The 17,348-nt window shown below is 43.6% G+C and overlaps 2 protein-coding genes across 2 annotated transcripts; one reads left to right on the top strand and one right to left on the bottom strand.

Annotated features, from left to right (window-relative positions):
* The first annotated feature begins 47 nt into the window (after positions 1-47).
* LOC124033095 (TM2 domain-containing protein 3-like) lies at positions 48-7,039 on the top strand. The gene is made up of 6 exons (XM_046345026.1): positions 48-174; positions 459-551; positions 675-835; positions 978-1,152; positions 3,782-3,857; positions 5,214-7,039. The coding sequence occupies exons 1-6, from the start codon at positions 69-71 to the stop codon at positions 5,377-5,379; spliced, it is 777 nt and encodes a 258-aa protein (XP_046200982.1). The 5' UTR covers positions 48-68; the 3' UTR covers positions 5,380-7,039.
* Positions 7,040-9,844: 2,805 nt separating this feature from the next.
* On the bottom strand, positions 9,845-16,291 carry LOC124033600 (la-related protein 6-like). The gene is made up of 3 exons (XM_046345686.1): positions 15,485-16,291; positions 12,681-12,879; positions 9,845-12,068 (listed from the first exon to the last, which is right to left on the bottom strand). The coding sequence occupies exons 1-3, from the start codon at positions 16,213-16,215 to the stop codon at positions 10,950-10,952; spliced, it is 2,049 nt and encodes a 682-aa protein (XP_046201642.1). The 5' UTR covers positions 16,216-16,291; the 3' UTR covers positions 9,845-10,949.
* Between the last annotated feature and the right edge of the window lie 1,057 nt (positions 16,292-17,348).

Below are 17,348 nucleotides of genomic sequence, written 5' to 3'. Positions count from 1 at the left end.
AATCTTTATACGTCCCCTTTAAATGGGCGGGTCACAAGGCTAAGAAAGGGATTTACATTGTTGGCACAATGGCTACCGTCGGTCAGATGTGGCCATTTGAGGGAAGACGCTACCTAAAAGCCCATGGAATCACAACACTGTTCATTTTGGATCTATGTTTGCGATGTGTGAATGGTAAGGTTATGTAACAAAACATATGCTAAAGCGGATTTCTATATGCCAGGCCTAGGCATCTGTGATTTATGTTTTTTCTCCCCCCGATGCTAGTTAGCTGGCATAACGCGTTACATTAGCTAGCTAGTTAACAAGAGTTTATGGCTAGTATCCACATATTTTATCTGGCAAGCTAGCTAACTAATGTACAATTGCTCCAGCAAGCTGTGTTTATTAGCTTGCTAGCTATAACAACTAACTACATGATGCACCCTCCCCCTTATATGCCAACTCCTGTCTTCCAGGGTACCTGAGCTCCCCACACGTGGGCCAGGAGCCCCCTTACAGCCGAGATGCTCAGCCAGTCATCACCAGCCCGGTGGTTCCTTCTCCATCTGGTAAAATCTCCCCAGCCTCCATCCATGGGATGTTTTTATCATGTTGACACTGACAGTGCCTCTTTGGTATGCGGTTACTGAATGAGGTCCATGGGACAACATATCTTGTGAATTATTTTGCAGCATCTCCAACTGATTCAGATGGCTATGCTGCCAACTGTCCCAGTGGGAGTCAATGCAACAGACTGCCTGCTGACTGCTTCAACTGCAGCTATCATCACAACTGTAGCTATGGCAAACCAGCATCTTTCTCTTGCAAGGCCAAGAGAGGAGTCCACTGCACAGTGAGTTCAGTTCGCCAGTTGGACACAGATTGTTCTTGACAAAGAACAAGGAGCTCCATTTACAAAGAAAGTAAGTAACTGTAGCACTTTGTCATTGTGTTGTTGATGCTTCAGTATGCTGTTTACTTTTCTCTGCTTGCAGGTGGAGTCGGGGAAGCAGCAGACCAACTTCTCCCTGTCCATCACGTGCCAGTTCTGCTGGCAGCTGGACCTGTCTCAGTACAGGTGCTCCAACTCAACCAGCTGTATGACCGTTGCCTGCCCTCGCAAACGCTACAACGCCACCTGCCAAGTACTGGACCACGTACACTGCTTAGGTATACACTTACTGTACAGTGTGTCTGGTTCATTATTATTCAGATACATACACACACTTCCATATGTATTTGGACAGTTATTATACACTGCTCAAAAAAATAAAGGGAACACTAAAATAACACATCCTAGATCTGAATGAATGAAATATTCTTATTACATTTTTTTCTTTACATAGTTGAATGTGCGGACAACAAAATCACACAAATGATCAATGGAAATCAAATGTATCAACCCATGGAGGTCTGGATTTGGAGTCACACTCAAAATTCAAGTGGAAAACCACACTACAGGCTGATCCAACTTTGATGTAATGTCCTTTAAAACAAGTCCAAATGAGGCTCAGTAGTGTGTGTGGCCTCCACGTGCCTGTATGACCGCCCTACAATGCCTGGGCATGCTCCTGATGAGGTGGCGGATGGTCTCCTCCCAGACCTGGACTAAAGCATCCGCCAACTCCTGGACAGTCTGTGGTGCAACGTGGCGTTGGTGGATGGAGCGAGACAGGATGTCCCAGATGTGCTCAATTGGATTCAGGTCTAGGGAACCGGCGGGCCAGTCCATAGCATCAATGGCTTCCTCTTGCAGGAACTGATGACACACTCCAGGCACATGTGGTCTAGCATTGTCTTGCATTAGGAGGAACCCAGGACCAACCGCACCAGCATATGGTCTCACAAGGGGTCTGAGGATCTCATCTCGGTACCTAATGGCAGTCAGGCTACCTCTGGCAAGCACATGGAGGGCTGTGCGGCCCCCCCAAAGAAGTGCCACCCCACACCATGACTGACCCACCGCCAAACCAATCATGCTGGAGGATGTTGCAGGCAGCAGAACGTTCATGGCGTCTCCAGACTCTGTCACGTCTGTCACATGTGCTCAGTGTGAACCTGCTTTCATCTGTGAAGAGCACAGGGCGTCAGTGGCGAATTTGCCAATCTTGGTGTTCTCTGGCAAATGCCAAACGTCCTGCACGGTGTTGGACAACCCCCACCTGTGGACGTCGGGCCCTCATACCACCCTCATGGAGTCTGTTTCTGACCATTTGAGCAGACACATGCACATTTGTGGCCTGCTGGAGGTCATTTTGCAGGGCTGTGGCAGTGCTCCTCCTGCTCCTCCTTGCACAAAGGCGGAGGTAGCGGTCCTGCTGCTGGGTTGTTGCCCTCCTATGGCCTCCTCCACGTCTCCTGATGTACTGGCCTGTCACCTGGTAGCGCCTCCATGCTCTGGACACTACGCTGACAGACACAGCAAACCTTCTTGCCACAGCTCGCATTGATGTGCCATCCTGGATGAGCTGCACTACCTGAGCCACTTGTGTGGGTTGTAGACTCTGTCTCATACTACCACTAGAGTGAAAGCACCGCCAGTATTCAAAAGTGACCAAAACATCAGCCAGGAAGCATAGGAACTGAGAAGTGGTCTGTGGTCACCACCTGCAGAACCACTCCTTTATTGGGGGTGTCTTGCTAATTGCCTATAATTTCCACCTGTTTGTTGTCTATTCCATTTGCACAACAGCATGTGAAATTTATTGTAAATCAGTGTTGCTTCCTAAGTGGACAGTTTGATTTCACAGAAGTGTGATTGACTTTGAGTTACATTGTGTTGTTTTAAGTGTTCCCTTAATTTTTTTGAGCAGTGTATATACTCCAGCATTTTGGACTTAGGATCAAGTGTTTCACGAGGCAACAGTCCAGAAGTATGTCACCTTTTATTTAAGGGTCTTTTCATACATATATTTGACCATTTAGAAATGAAAGCACATGATGTATGTAGTCCCACCCATGTGAAGTAAGTATTTTGTCAAATGTTTAGTATTTGGTGCAATATTCCTTGCACGCGATGACTACATCATTCTTGTGACTCTACAAACCCCTCGAATGCATTTGCAGTTAGTTTCGGTTATGTTCTGGGTTATATTTTGTCAAAGTAACTGAATTATGATTTTCTTTCTGAGTAGATAAGATACTTCTAAACACAATTAATCCTGATAATGCCATTATTAAGAAAAACCATGAATTAATCATGAATAATGAGTGAGATGGCATTCAGAGGCTACAACAAAACATGCTAAACTCTCACCATTACCAATATCTGGGGAGAATAGTATTTTTTGGGGGGTATGCTCTATGTGCCTCTAACCTTCTCACTCATCATTATTCATAATTGATTCAAGATTATCTATAATCATGTTAGCATTCACATGAATGTAGAAGTGTTCAGAAACATCTTCTATTCTTACTTACAATAAAAGTGATTCAAATGGCACAAGACATTATTCACAATTCAGTTCCAATTGGGCAAAACAAACCCCAAACGCAGTTGAGTCACAAGCTTGAAGTAGTTTTGGCGTGCAAGGAATATGGAACCAAATTCTAAACCTTTGACTACACTATAAGTTAGTTTGTCCAAATACTTATGACTCCTTCAAATGGGGGGACTAGTTACAGGAAGTGCTTTAAGACCAATATGTATGAAAATACCCTCAAATAAAACATTATCTCAAATCTAAAATGCTGGAGTATAGAGCCAAATGCTTCACTGTTCAAATGCATTTGGAGGGGCGTGTATACTGCCCAAATGCGTATGGAGGGGAGTGTAATACTGCCTGTCTTTTGTTCTCAGGTAAAAGAGTATTTCAGAAACGTTTGTACTGCAACTGGACAGGAGGGTACAAGTGGTCTACAGCACTGGCACTCAGGTAAAACCCCTGCACAAGCATACTGTCAAAACCTCTTAAGGATCTGACCCCTTTTTTCAATTTCTGCCTAAAATGATATACCCAAATCTAACTGACTGTAGCTCAGGACCTGAAATAAGGAGATGTATGTTCTTGATACCATTTGAAACTAAACATTTTGAAGTTTGTGGAAATGTGAAATGAATGTAGGAGAATATAACACATTAGATCTGGTTAAAGATAATACAAAGAAGAAAATATGCATTTAAAAAAATGTTTTTTTACCAGCTTTGAAATGCAAGGCAAAGGCCATAATGTATTATTCCAGCCCAGGCACATATTTTGCCACTCGATGGCAGCAGTGTATGTGCAACGTTTAAGACTGATCCAATGAATCATTGCATTTCTGTTCAAAATATTATATCAAGACTGCCCAAATGTGCCTAATTGTTTTATTAATACATCTAAGTTCATAATTGTGCACTCTCCTCAAACAGTAGTGTGGTATTATTTCACTGTAATAGCTACTGTAAATTGGACAGTGCAGTTAGATTAACAAGAATGCAAGCTTTCTACCCATATCAGATATGTCTATGTCCTGGGATTTTTTTTGTTACTTACAACCTCATGCTAATCGTATTAGCTTAAGTTAGCTCAACCGTCACGTGGGGGGACCGATCCCGTAGAGGGGACACTGATCCCGTAGAGGATTTATTAAAGGAAGGCTGAAACAAAAAATGGTTTATCTGGTTGAAAACGGCTTATGTGGCATCGATATTAGTCAGAAACATTTATTTTGGTGCCAAAACTGACTACAAAGTGTAAATAGGACAGTATTTTAAGTCAGTATCTTATAAAACTGAGATTTGTGAGATTTACGAAATCAAGAACAACAGTGTTTTCCTTGGGTTCGGTTTAGATTTAAATTCTGTCCACACAGGACTGCTGTCTGGCACGGCTTGCAATACTCAAATCATCCAGAGCACAGGTGCATGTGTGCTGCAGTGCATGCTATCCAATCGTCGCAGCAGAATCAACCTGCAGAACTACCAATAATTGACAGTCTTGGGTTGAAAGAATAAGACTTATCCATCACTCAAATCTCTTAAGGACAAAACAAGCCGTGATGAAGGTTAAAAGCAGCAAGTGTCCATCCTACCACCTCTGACAACAGAACATCAGCTGTAATTTTATTTTAATTTCCCGACGATTGTACACGTTGACTTGCCACCCTTTGTCAACACCAAGAAGGTGGTCTACTGCTTACGGCCGACATTCAATATGGTGCGCCTTCCCGCTTAGATGTCCATGTCTTCTATGCTCTTCACTGTTACCAGTAGAATCCCAGTTGTGTTATTGTTGTGTTTCTATCTACAGCATTACACTAGGTGGATTTGGGGCTGACCGGTTCTATCTAGGCCAGTGGAGAGAGGGTCTGGGCAAGCTGTTCAGTTTCGGTGGCCTGGGCATCTGGACCCTGATTGATGTGCTGCTGATTGGAGCGGGCTATGTGGGGCCAGCCGATGGCTCCCTCTACATCTGAGACCTGTGATTGATGCCCACTCCACAGGCATGATGGTTTGTAGGGTTGATACCCTCTCCATTTCAGTTTAGACTGTCTGACTGTAAATATCCACTCTATGTAGATGCCATTCCATTATCACACCATCTGCTTGCCCAAACTCCCACTGTTTGCAAAGACTGACTTCTTGTCCCATCTGCCACCAGTGCAGCATCAAGGTCAGCCTTGTCAGGTCCGCCTCTAGATCATCAAGCCCAAGCGTCCTTCACCGATGTACTGTAATACAAGCTGCACTGAGCATCGTTTTGGAGTTGTTTGGTTAATGGTGATTAGTTGGTCAGGCTGATATGGACTGACTGGAGAATGGGAGGTAGGGACAGTTAAGCAGTGCTTGGAATTATATTGTAACAATGGCCACCTATGGTGCTCCATGGTCATGCATAGGAGACCAGTAACCATGGCTACAGAACACAAAATGGACTTATTATAATACCGATAACAGAAACAAAAAGTGCTTGGAAGAAAAGCAGTGGTTCTTCCCTGTAGGTTTTGTAAAAGCATGTGGCACCTGCTAAGTGTGGTGGATGGTAATGTGCATCGGTGGATAGCAGATCAACCTTTCAGTGTTCTGTCTGCAAAATAAACCAGCAAAAGAGTACTTGGACGGTTATTTTCTTTGGAGTGTAACATTGCAACATGAATGTCAGATTGCTTGGTTGAAAATGTGGTTGGGATACAGATTTGGGGAAATTACATGGTTATTATGGCTGGGGCTTATATTGTGTATTTATATTTATTGCATTGTGGATGTGCACCACAGGAGGCTGTTGAGGGGAGGACGGCTCATAGTAATGGCTGGAACGGCATTAAACGCATGGAAACCATGTGTTTGATGTATTTGATACTATTCCGCTCCAGCCATTACCATGAGCCCGTCCTCCCCAATTAAGGCGCCACCAACCTTCTGTGATGTGCACCAATATGCATATGTCAGATTTCAGCATTATACGGTGTAACGGATGTGAAAGAGCTAGCTAGTCAGCGGTGGTGCGCGCTAAATAGCGTTTCAATCGGTGATGTCACTTGCTCTGAGACCTTGAAGTAGTGGATCCCCTTGCTCTGCAAGGGCCGCTTTTGTGGAGTGAGGGGTAACGATGCTTCGTGGGTGACTGTTGTTGTGTGCACAGGGTCCCTGGTTCACGCCCAGGTATGGGTGAGGGGACGGTCTAAAGTTCTGTTACAATGGCATTGCTCTGCATGCCCAAAACACACAATCTGTTCTCGTAAAGCTGTGCAGGCTTCAAATAGGTCACTAACTGGTTCAGAATTGTTTTAGTACTAGTTTTCAAAGAACTTGTACAACAGGTTTTTTTCTTCATTGCTAATCGCCCAGCCCGAATGGTTACGATATGTAGCCTCTCATATCCAGAGCTTGAGTATGTGTGCTGCACAAACTGGTAACCTATATTTCTGGTGAAAATGTGTTCATGTTCTGGAGGTAGGATTTGTTTTTTTGGAACACTGTAATAACAATGTTTGAGAATTGTAAATATAAATTTGTTAAATATTATTGAACTTTGTGCCTTATTGTCTTCAGCCTGCTGTTAGTATTGTCTAGTATTATAAGCATACTTGAATAAACAAAATCATCTGGTGTTATTTCCATGATGATTGACCTAGACTTCACCTCTACATTCTTTCACACAGTAAAATGCCGTGCCACATCTTTGAGACAGTGCTGTTGGATACAGAAATACAGGCCTACAGAAAGATACGCTCACTACCGTAAACCAAGAGCTTACTGACTAATGGTTGTGAATACATACACCATATAACATACAATTGGTGCTAGCATGTGTTAGTGCTTCTCATTGGCTAATCTGCATACGCTCCCCATCCCCAGTTCCTCACTTACTGTTATGTACCACCTCCAACAGAATGTGTTTGGCCCATTGTTTGCGCTGAATTGACTGACCGCCACCTCTACATTTTGGCTGGCAAGGCTACCCAGTTAGAATAATAAATGCCAGTCATCCTCACTATGCCATATCTCACTGAGCATGAATACAACCTGTAAGAAATTGTTTCATTTTGGGTTATGTATTTTTAACCGAACACTTCTCAGTTGAGGCTGACGTATCTCAACGAGTAGCATCTTAAAATACAACCGCAATAGAACCATATCACCTAGTCATTTCTGATAAAAACATAAAACAAAGACTGTCAAATCAATGATACGAGACAATCAGTACTGAACAGAAGAGTAATTCTTTAATTAAATGAAAGCAGTCTTACTGGGTTAATTGGCATTTATGGAAACATTGAATAACATTACTCCTATGAGCATGTGAGTTCTCTTAGGTAATAGGACAGTCATTTGCAGGTTCATATTCATTGAGAGTCAACAATCCTAAGTGAATCAGAACAACTTCCATTGTGGTGAAATCCCCTATGATTAGTTTAGCATTGTTAATCGCGAGTGATGACAGACTACTCATTTATTCCTGTTTTATGCAATAATTAGTTTGGCATTTCATTGGATCTCCCAGCAACAGTAATAGGCTACTGGTTCCTAGGATGTTATACAGTACACTGAACAAAAATATAAATTCAACATGTGAAGTGTTGGTCCCATGTTTCATGAGCTGAAATAAAAAATCCCAGAAATTTTTCATAAGCACAAAAAGCTTGTCTACCAAATTTTGTGCACAAATTTGTTTACATCCTTGTTAGTGAGCATTTCTCCAGCTGACAGATATGGAATATCAAGAAGCTACTTAAATACCATGATCCTTACAGGTGTGCCTTGTGCAGGTGACAAAAAGGCCATTCTAAAATGTGTAGTTTTGTCACAACACAATGCAACAATGTCAAAATTTTTGAAGGAGCATGCAATTGACATGCTGACTGCAGGAATGTCCACGAGCTGCTGCCAGAGAATGTAATGTTAATTTCCCTACCATAAGCTGCCTCCAATGTCATATTAGAGAATTTGGAAGTACGTCCAATATGCCTCAACTGCAGACCACGTGTATAGTGTCGTGTGGGCCAGCAGTTTACTGATGTCAGCGTTGTGAAGAGTGCCGCATGGTGTTAGTGGGGTATGGCCGGACAACACAATTACATCTTATCTGGCAATTTGAATGCAGAGATACCACGAAGAGATCCTGAGGCCCATTGTCACACCATTCATCCGCCACCATCACCTCATGTTTCAGCAGCTTTTAGGTTTTTTTTGCACCAAAGAAAAGTCAGACAAAACAGTACTGATAAAACAGGTAAAAATGGTGTGCAGGTAAGGTTAGAAGCCCAAAAGGGCTTATGAAAACCACACCAATAAGTTAAAAAAAAGTTTGTTCAATCAGTCAAGCAAAGCATTTAAATTATAATTGCACATATATACTCAGTAAATAAGAAAAAACATGTGATTATGTGAGTGAGGCTACATGGAGGGATTATTGGGTAGTTTGGTTCATCAGGCTGACCGGATGAGGTTTTGGCAATGTGAAGAGAAGAATTCCAGAGTATGGGACCACTGTATCTGATAGTTAATTCTCTATGTGAGGTGTGGCAGTGGGGAGGGTGAAGGTTATTGCAGTGTCTTGTGTTATATAGATGGATGTCAGAATTAACCTGGAAGAATCAATCCATTGAAGGGTTTCGGTAAACTGTGTGGGAGGTATACAATTCCTTGAAGCTGAAAATGTCCATTTCTACCATGGCATGCATACTCAAACATGTCACCCATTGAGCGTGTTTGGGATGCTCTGGATTGATGTGTACAACAGTGTGTTGAAATTCCCACCAATATACAGCAATTTCACACAGCCTTGAGGATTGGGACAATATTCTACAATCAACAGCCTAATCAACTCTGCATGAGAAATGGTCACAGATACTGAATGGTTCTGATCCACACTTAAAAAAATAAATAAAATTGTGACCAGATGCATATCTGTATTCCCAGTCACATGAAATCCATACATTAGGGCCTAATTAATTTTTCAGTGGACTGATTTTCTTATATGAACTGGAACGGAGTAGTTGTCTTCCAATACATCTGATTTCATAGCATCCCAGCATGATACTGGATTTGCTACAGACCTTTGTGGTTGCTAAGGAACATTTGAAAGCAATTTCACAGTAATACCAATTAGATCCAGCTATGTAATAGACCTGAGTAATAGCTTTTCAAATCTGACTGCAATCTGTAAATTTGTTAACCATATTTTACAGAGAAGGCCGGTATTGATACTAACATCCACACTCTTCCAGCTCATGAGCTTCATCTGTGCAGTCAATCTCATGTGATAATGGTGGATCATTGTGGAATGCAGCCAATAAGCCACTTGTCTTTTGCATGTGATTAGGATATTCATTTCAATCTTGCACAAGCAATCTTAGAAACTAAAACACTTGACCTTGCGTTAAGCGGAATTGGCTTGCCCATTCCTAATAGAATGTAAATGAAAAATGTTGCCACAAGCCAAATGCAATTTGTGATTTATTTTGTACAATTAAGAAAATGCACATTACCCCAGCTCAGATGTCAAGAGTTCAAGAGCATCTCCATTTTGCACACTCAAACCTGAACATTGCATCCCCCACTACCAGCATGCTACACACTGATTAACCCAACCCGTAAAAGTAACACCTGAAACCAGATCCCCTATATACTGGTCTTGACAAGAAAAGTCAGGGGAGGTTCTCTTCTACACTGTTCAACCAATCCAGTAAATGTGTAGGAGTTAAGATGGATTAGTGTCATGATATAACATCCAAAAGCAGAAGTCTGATCAGGCTCTTTGCATTTCCCCTGAAAACCAGGTTGTTGGGGACTCGGTAAAGGCTATACACTGATAGAAACAGATTCCAGCCGAGGAAGGACACCCCCCCCCATTTAACATTTTTCATTTTTTGCAGAGCTAGGAGAGTAACCCCTACTTTGGAAGCTTAAGTTAGGCATCCAGGAAAATATATAAAATTTAAGGAAAAATAAAAAAAAGTAGTCCATGTGATAACTGTTCAACCTTCTGGCAGGGAAAGTATGGCCACAGTTTAAGGAGCAAACTCAAGACACTCAATGTCTCCATAGACAAATGGCAAAAGGCATATGGTGATATCCACACCATGTGCCCATACCACTGTTCACACCATACATACAAAATGAGATTTTACACACTAAGACTGACACTGGAAACTTTCCAATAAAAAAGTAAAATAGGGTTACTGAAGTAAATCTCTGCCCCGCCCCGCCCCATGCTCAACACCTTAGATAGCAATGGGAGGTGACAAATACCATTACTTGTGTCAAATACAGTACTCAATTTTGAATTTAATAAACTCAAAATGTATCTTAAATATTCATAAATTAGACGTCACCATGTTTTTAAACAAAATATTGTATAAAAAGTATAACAAAGACAGGCAAATCCCCAAACAACGATTAAACAGAACAAATCTACGACCATTCAAATGTGGGGCGGGGGATGAAGAATGTCAATGTAGTGGCCAAAGGACTGGGCCAAATCTCATCGCTGTACTCAGTGTACTGCTTTAGAACTGGGGGCATGGGGGGGGGTGTCTGAGTGTCAGGTTTGGGTAGAAGCGGTCTTCTCTCCCCTCTCAGCAACACCAATGGACACACCACAGTGAAAACCACGTGTTCCATCAGGCCCACGCGGTAGACGCATTACACCTGGTGGAAGCCCGTCTGCGCCCTGGATCTTTCGACCCAGCATGGGGCTCCCTACTGGGCTGCTCTCCTGGGAGGCCACCTGCCTGCGCCTCTGGACCCAGGGGCTACCGGACGGCGTCAGGCTGCTGTCTGAGGAGTAGTCCGCCCAACGTCGCCCAGCCTCAGGGCTCAGTCTGCCCTCACTGGCCAAAGGAGACTTATGGGAGTGGGGAGACTTGCGTTGGGAGCATGGGCTGGCCCGGGGGCTCGACCAGGGGCTGGTGCGTGGGGACACAGCTGGGCTCAGGTGATTGTTCTGGAAGGTGGCACCCCCTCCAGTGGGACTTAGCTTATTGACAGAGCGGGATTTGCGGGCCAGTCTGGGGGAGGTGGGGTTGCTCTCAGTCTCTGAGGAGCTACAGGCAGAGTCTTCGTGATACTGAAGCTCCCGTACCCGGCTGTTGAGTGAGTGGCTCTTCCTCATTCCTCCTACTCCCTCCTCGCGCTGACGCTGATCTTTGGGCACCTTCTTCTTGGGAGGCTTGGTGCCGATCAGGACCACCTTCAACCCCAGAGACCCTGTCCCCTCATCGCTGCCCACAGCCTCGTTGGCTTTGACTGCAGCCTCCACCTCCTCATACTCCACGATGGCACACTCCTCAGTGCCCAGCTGTGTGTAGCGGCCACTCAGCTTCTTCAGGTCGGCTGGCAGGTCCTTGCCAGGCTTCAGCACCCTCACAGAGGCAATGGCTCCATATGTTCCAAACGCTTTCAGCAGCAGCTTCATCAGTTGTTCCTGTTGGGTAGCGCCGCCCTCACTCCCATCGCCAGCCCCACCCTCCATCGCCACACCCAGCTCTGGCCAGCTCTGCAGCTCGCTGAGTAGTAGCATGCGGCTTGGCAGAGACTCACTGGCAAACACAGGCACTGTTGATCTGCGACGCACTTTGCGCCCCTCATCATTTAGCTCAAGTATTGTCGAGTGGCGCAGAGCATATGCAGTTGTTCTCCAGTCTCGCGTCAAGTGCTTCACCTGGAAGGAAAACAACTGTTAGAGATAATCGGAAGTGAAAGTCAGTACTTTTACAGGCAGCATCCTGTATGAGAACTTTTGTTTATTCATACATCCTGAAAACTAAAAAGCCATGGTTCTGATGGTAGTATGATAACATAAGCAGCCACAGATCTAGAATGAGATTATTTATATGTAAGCAACAGCTATCAAAAGGCCAATCAAGTTACTGGCTACTACTGAAGTGTTTAACAGTTCCTAAATTTCAAACTTTGTTGGTAAATACAGCAACAAATTTGCTGTTATTGTTAGCTCCTCTTAGAAACTAAAACAATTACAGTATTCATGCAGCTGTGAACATTAGAAATGAAACCAGTAGAGGAGAAAAATATATTTTTCTTGGAAGTGTAGACTGAAATAGTAAACAGCCAAATTCAATGAGCCTGTATGAGCCTCATTCACACAAGATGCTGCCACCGCCAACTCATGTGAGAAAGCACTTCCTAGCCCCAACAGCTTGCCATATTGACACTAGGAACAGCTGTTGCATTCAGTTATATGAGCCCCCCAGGGAATGCAATTGATATTTCAATATCAAGACACCAAACTGGTCAGCAGGAGATCAAACATTACCTTCTTGAAGGAGGTGAGCAGTTTGACACTGACGAAGCCCAGCTTGTTGCGTCGGACGTGTTTGAGCAGGAAGGCATCGTGTTCCAGGTTCTCATCCGACAGGTAGTACTCGATCTGGGCCACCAGCTTCTGGGTCAGCTCTGGGTCTGGGGGCTGCCAGCTCTCCTCCTCCAGCTCACCGCCACTCGTGCCAGCGCCACTGAGAAAGATAAATGGATAACATGCCAGTTCACAGAGACACAAGGCAGGAGCTTAACCGATTTGGCAGGAGAACTGATCAAAACAGCCTCAGCCATTCATTACCCATGGCAACATGCTGAGAAGAGCTGCTGGAGATCTGCCATCTTGACTCTTTCCTCAGATTTCATTTTCAGATTCTTCTGACAGGCTGCCTAACCAGTGTGACCGTCACACTGCTCTCTGCCAGAACCGCAACACCACAGGGTGTCCCGCCAACATGAACAGAAATTTCTAAGACCTCTCCATCTGAAGAGTGCAGAGTCACTGATCTCCACACTACATGCCTCCCCCACAGGGACAGGGCTATTTACCATATCAGCCAGACTTCAAAATCAAACAATGTAGTCATTTACTGCCTGCCACACCAAAACAAAGGTTTAATCAAAGCTCTATTGACAGAGGGCTTTAAAATTTGCACAGGTATGCCAGGCTAGCATTGCCAGCTGCAATAAGAGTGAATGTCTGAATGACATTACTGTGTCGATGAGTCATCCTCCTCACACAGAGATGCCACCCCGCAGGCTAGGCAAGACACTAGTCTTACAACCCCAGACAACGTAATGATTGCAGCATCCAACCCACTGTGTTAAAGTCAGGGGAAGCCCTTCAACAAAATATGTGGGCGCAACATCTCCCCCGCACACAACACCACTGTAAAGGGACCAAACCTCTGATTCTCTCCTGCCACAATAATAAGCTGGTCAAAGAGCATCAATGAGTAGTTCACTGGTTACAAAAGTACCATGTGAAAACTAAAAATGTTCCATGCCCCTAAACAAGTGCAACATTGTTGCAGGTGAGGAACACCGCAAGACTGACTATGATGTATTGGCTGACCTGGCTAAGAATATGAATTTATTTCAGACTACCTAAGTTAAACATACCAACCACATAGCCATACATTAGCACTCAGTCACAGGGATTTACAAGGACAAAAATAGCCAGCCTGGTCTCAGACTAGACATAACATAGTAAATGTAAATCCGAACACTCAATTTAGTATGATACGTTTCATATGGTTAAGACCAGTTAGTTAAAACCTGTTACGGCTAGAGGTTCCGCTAGCGGAACATTGACAACATCTGGTGAAATTGCGGAGCACGAAATTCAAATGAGAAATATTTAACTTTCATAAAATCACTAGTGCAATACACTAAAATATAACTTAACTTTGTTAATCCAGCCACCAGCTCAGATTTCAAAAAGGCTTTACGGCGAAAGCAAACCATGCGACTATCTGAGGACAGCACCCCATCATACAAACACATGACAATCATATTTCAACCCGCCAGGCGCAACAACTCAGAAATAACGATAGAATTCATGCCTTACCTTTGAACATCTTCTGTTGGCACTTCAAAATGTCCCATAAAAATCGAATTATCCTTTTGTGCGATAAATTCCATCGTTATATCCCCAAAATGTCAATTTCTTTGGAGTGTTTGTTTCAGAAAAACACCAGTTCCAACTCACCCAACATGACTACAAATGATCTAATAAGTTACCTGTAAACTTGGTCCAAACAACTTTCCTAATCCAACTTTAGGTATTTTAAAACGTAAATAATCGATCAAATTTAAGACAGAATATACTGTGTTCAATAGCGGATAAAATGAAAGTGGAGCGAGTTCCAGGTCCCGCGCCCCAAACAGTCCACTTGGCTCGACACCCAGAAAGGAAAGGGCTACTTAATTTCTCAAAGGAAAAACATCAACCAATTTCTAAAGACTTAACATCTAGTGGAAGCCATAGGAACGGCAACCAGATGCCTCAAATCTAGTATCCCATAGAAAACAGTTCTCAAAATAATCCTGGATAGTTTGTCCTCTGGGTTTCAGCTGCCAAATAAGTGCTGTTATACACACAAATGTGTTTTAACCAAGCTAACGTTAGCCACAACAATGTGTAAAAATATATAAGTGTGGAATTCGTAACTTGTCACACATTTTGCAAATTGCATTTCCTAACATATCATACAAGATGGATGGACATCCGACAAATGAATACATACCGCACCATACGAAATGTAACATCTGAACCTATTTGGAGTGCCCCGGATTTACATTTACTATTGTAATGAAACAGGCAGGGAGCAGGCCTCGAGGCCTCGAACCCTCGACCTTCTAGCCCGAAGTCCAGCGTGCTATCGACTGTGCCCCAAAAGCTTGTACGAGCGGCAGTCAATATTCGCGCTTATAAACCCAGGGTCGTTACACTATGTTACGTCTGAGTCCAGGTTGAGAAAGCAGGGGATGACGCAGGGGAATTAGAGCAATGAGTGTAAAGGTGCCATCCAAATCGGCCTCTCTTTTTTGGCGTCAATGGGATTACAATGCCCGTCCACAGGTGGTTAGAAGCTGTCTGGCAATTACCATAACTCTTCACTGTGGAATTGAAGTTCACATTGAAATATCACGAAACGACAAAAATGAAAGTATGCAGTATTTTAGCATACATAAGGTTCATTCCAATAACAAACAATCAAATCAGAACGTTAGAAAGGAGGATACAGACAGACAGACAGACAGACAGACAGACACGCCATTACAAGAGAAAACATTTACCTGGATTTATCATGTCTTCCAAATTCGTCTTCACTACAGCTGCCTCCGAGGAAATCGAGATTGTTTGAGGACACCTCCTCCGCTGGTTCCTCGTCGTCTGCCGCTTGAATAGCCACTGTGATCATCACTTGAGTCCCCATCTCCTGCAGGTGTTGATCCACAATTATTACCTCGTCGATTTCCCGTCCCGCTGACGAAACTAATGCAGATTCGATATGTTTCTGAAACTCCATGGTGGCACTCGTCATTTTACCCGAAATAAATGCGTTTTCACCCGGTTCGTTCACTTCCTCCTCGGCTACACCAGTGGTAGTGCTTTCATGAAAGTATGTATTCCCTGTAATACAACAATTGAAGTCGCAAGAATACGGGGCACACACACCTCGACGCTTTTGACACCCACACCGGTGGATGGCCAAGGAAGCCCCGAAGATGCGCTCCACAGCTTGCCAGAGCCCCCAAATTCTACCCCACGGAGAACCCTGGGGTGGCGTGGAGCTAGCAGCTAGCGAGACGCAGCTAGGAACTGGGGAGACCGAGGGGATGGAGCGGTCTTGTAAGGTTACTTCCTGATATGTAAGAAGCGTTCTGCTTTTGAAACGCGCTCTGGGATTGGGCCATGTCATCTTTCCACACTCATCCCCAATCCACCAGCAAACTCCAAGATGAAGCCAAGAGGGAGGGAGGAGAAAATAGAGACAACGTATAAATGCGTTTACCAATGTTTGCATTTTTGTGTATTTTTCCCTTCGTCACTATTTCTAGTAAACAATGGCTGCTATTTTACACGTGTCCTAAATAAGGGGACGTTGAAGTGTAAATGCGACGTGCTGTTATGCAATTGGGGAAATTGCAATGCACCAATCATGAAGGCCGACCCATTTCTCAGAACCTGCAAATTGGATAATAGGCTTTTAGCATTAGACCGCAGGGGTTGTTGAGGGATTTGCTATGGGGAAGGACACAAATAAACGACACCAGAGTATATAGTGTCATGAAGCATTACTGTCAGCAGTGGCTTTTACCTTTTTACTTTATTTTAGATTGTGTATGCCTATAATAAAATAGCCCTTTGCAACAAAATTATTAACACAGTTTTGAAGATGTCAGGATTTCCATAATCCAATTCATGGTCTGTTATCTCCAAACCTATGGCCCAAACCTTCAGTGCGCCACGTATGACACTCGCTGACTGTTTAATTGTAGGTGTGTATCATATCCTACATGGACTCGTAAATCATCACCCACACCACAACTGCTACACCATTGCTAATACAGTTGCCAGGCCTGAGATGACTTGATGTTTTCTCCACCCTGTTGGCAAGAGTTGTACAGCTGGTGGACTGACTCATACTCTGAACCACATGTCCTGCTGCAGCAGTGCTGTACCTCCCAGTGCCACAAGCCAGGAGCAGACATCAATCAGATAATGGCCCTGCAGGAAGATGTTCCAACATCCCCCTCAACAGCTTATCTGTCAGGTGTCTGCAGCAGGAAACAGCCCCAATAGAGACATGAGTTGCACCCCAAATGGCACCATATTCCATTTAAAGTGCACTACAATTAACCAGGGCCCATAGGGAATAGGCATCTTACATATGTTGGTTTATTTTAAATGTACACATTTCTTTATCTGTATGATTTTGTCCATTCTGGACATCTGGATAGAGAAAGCTGAACAATTGCTTTATTATTCTGTTTTTACAAGGTTTAATTTACCATCTACACTTTAGTTATATTTGATATGTGTTTTTCCTGTGTCCCAATTGTGAAGAATCTGAAGGGAAGGATATCAATCAGTAGTCATGAGATTCTTAGGAACATTGTGAAACATTTAGCTTTTTGAGCTTGTGAATGTGATGCA

The sequence above is a fragment of the Oncorhynchus gorbuscha genome, linkage group LG04 (genome assembly GCF_021184085.1).
Source record: "Oncorhynchus gorbuscha isolate QuinsamMale2020 ecotype Even-year linkage group LG04, OgorEven_v1.0, whole genome shotgun sequence".
Classification (NCBI taxonomy): Eukaryota; Metazoa; Chordata; class Actinopteri; order Salmoniformes; family Salmonidae; genus Oncorhynchus; species Oncorhynchus gorbuscha.
This window is presented reverse-complemented; position numbering and strand designations above follow the sequence as displayed.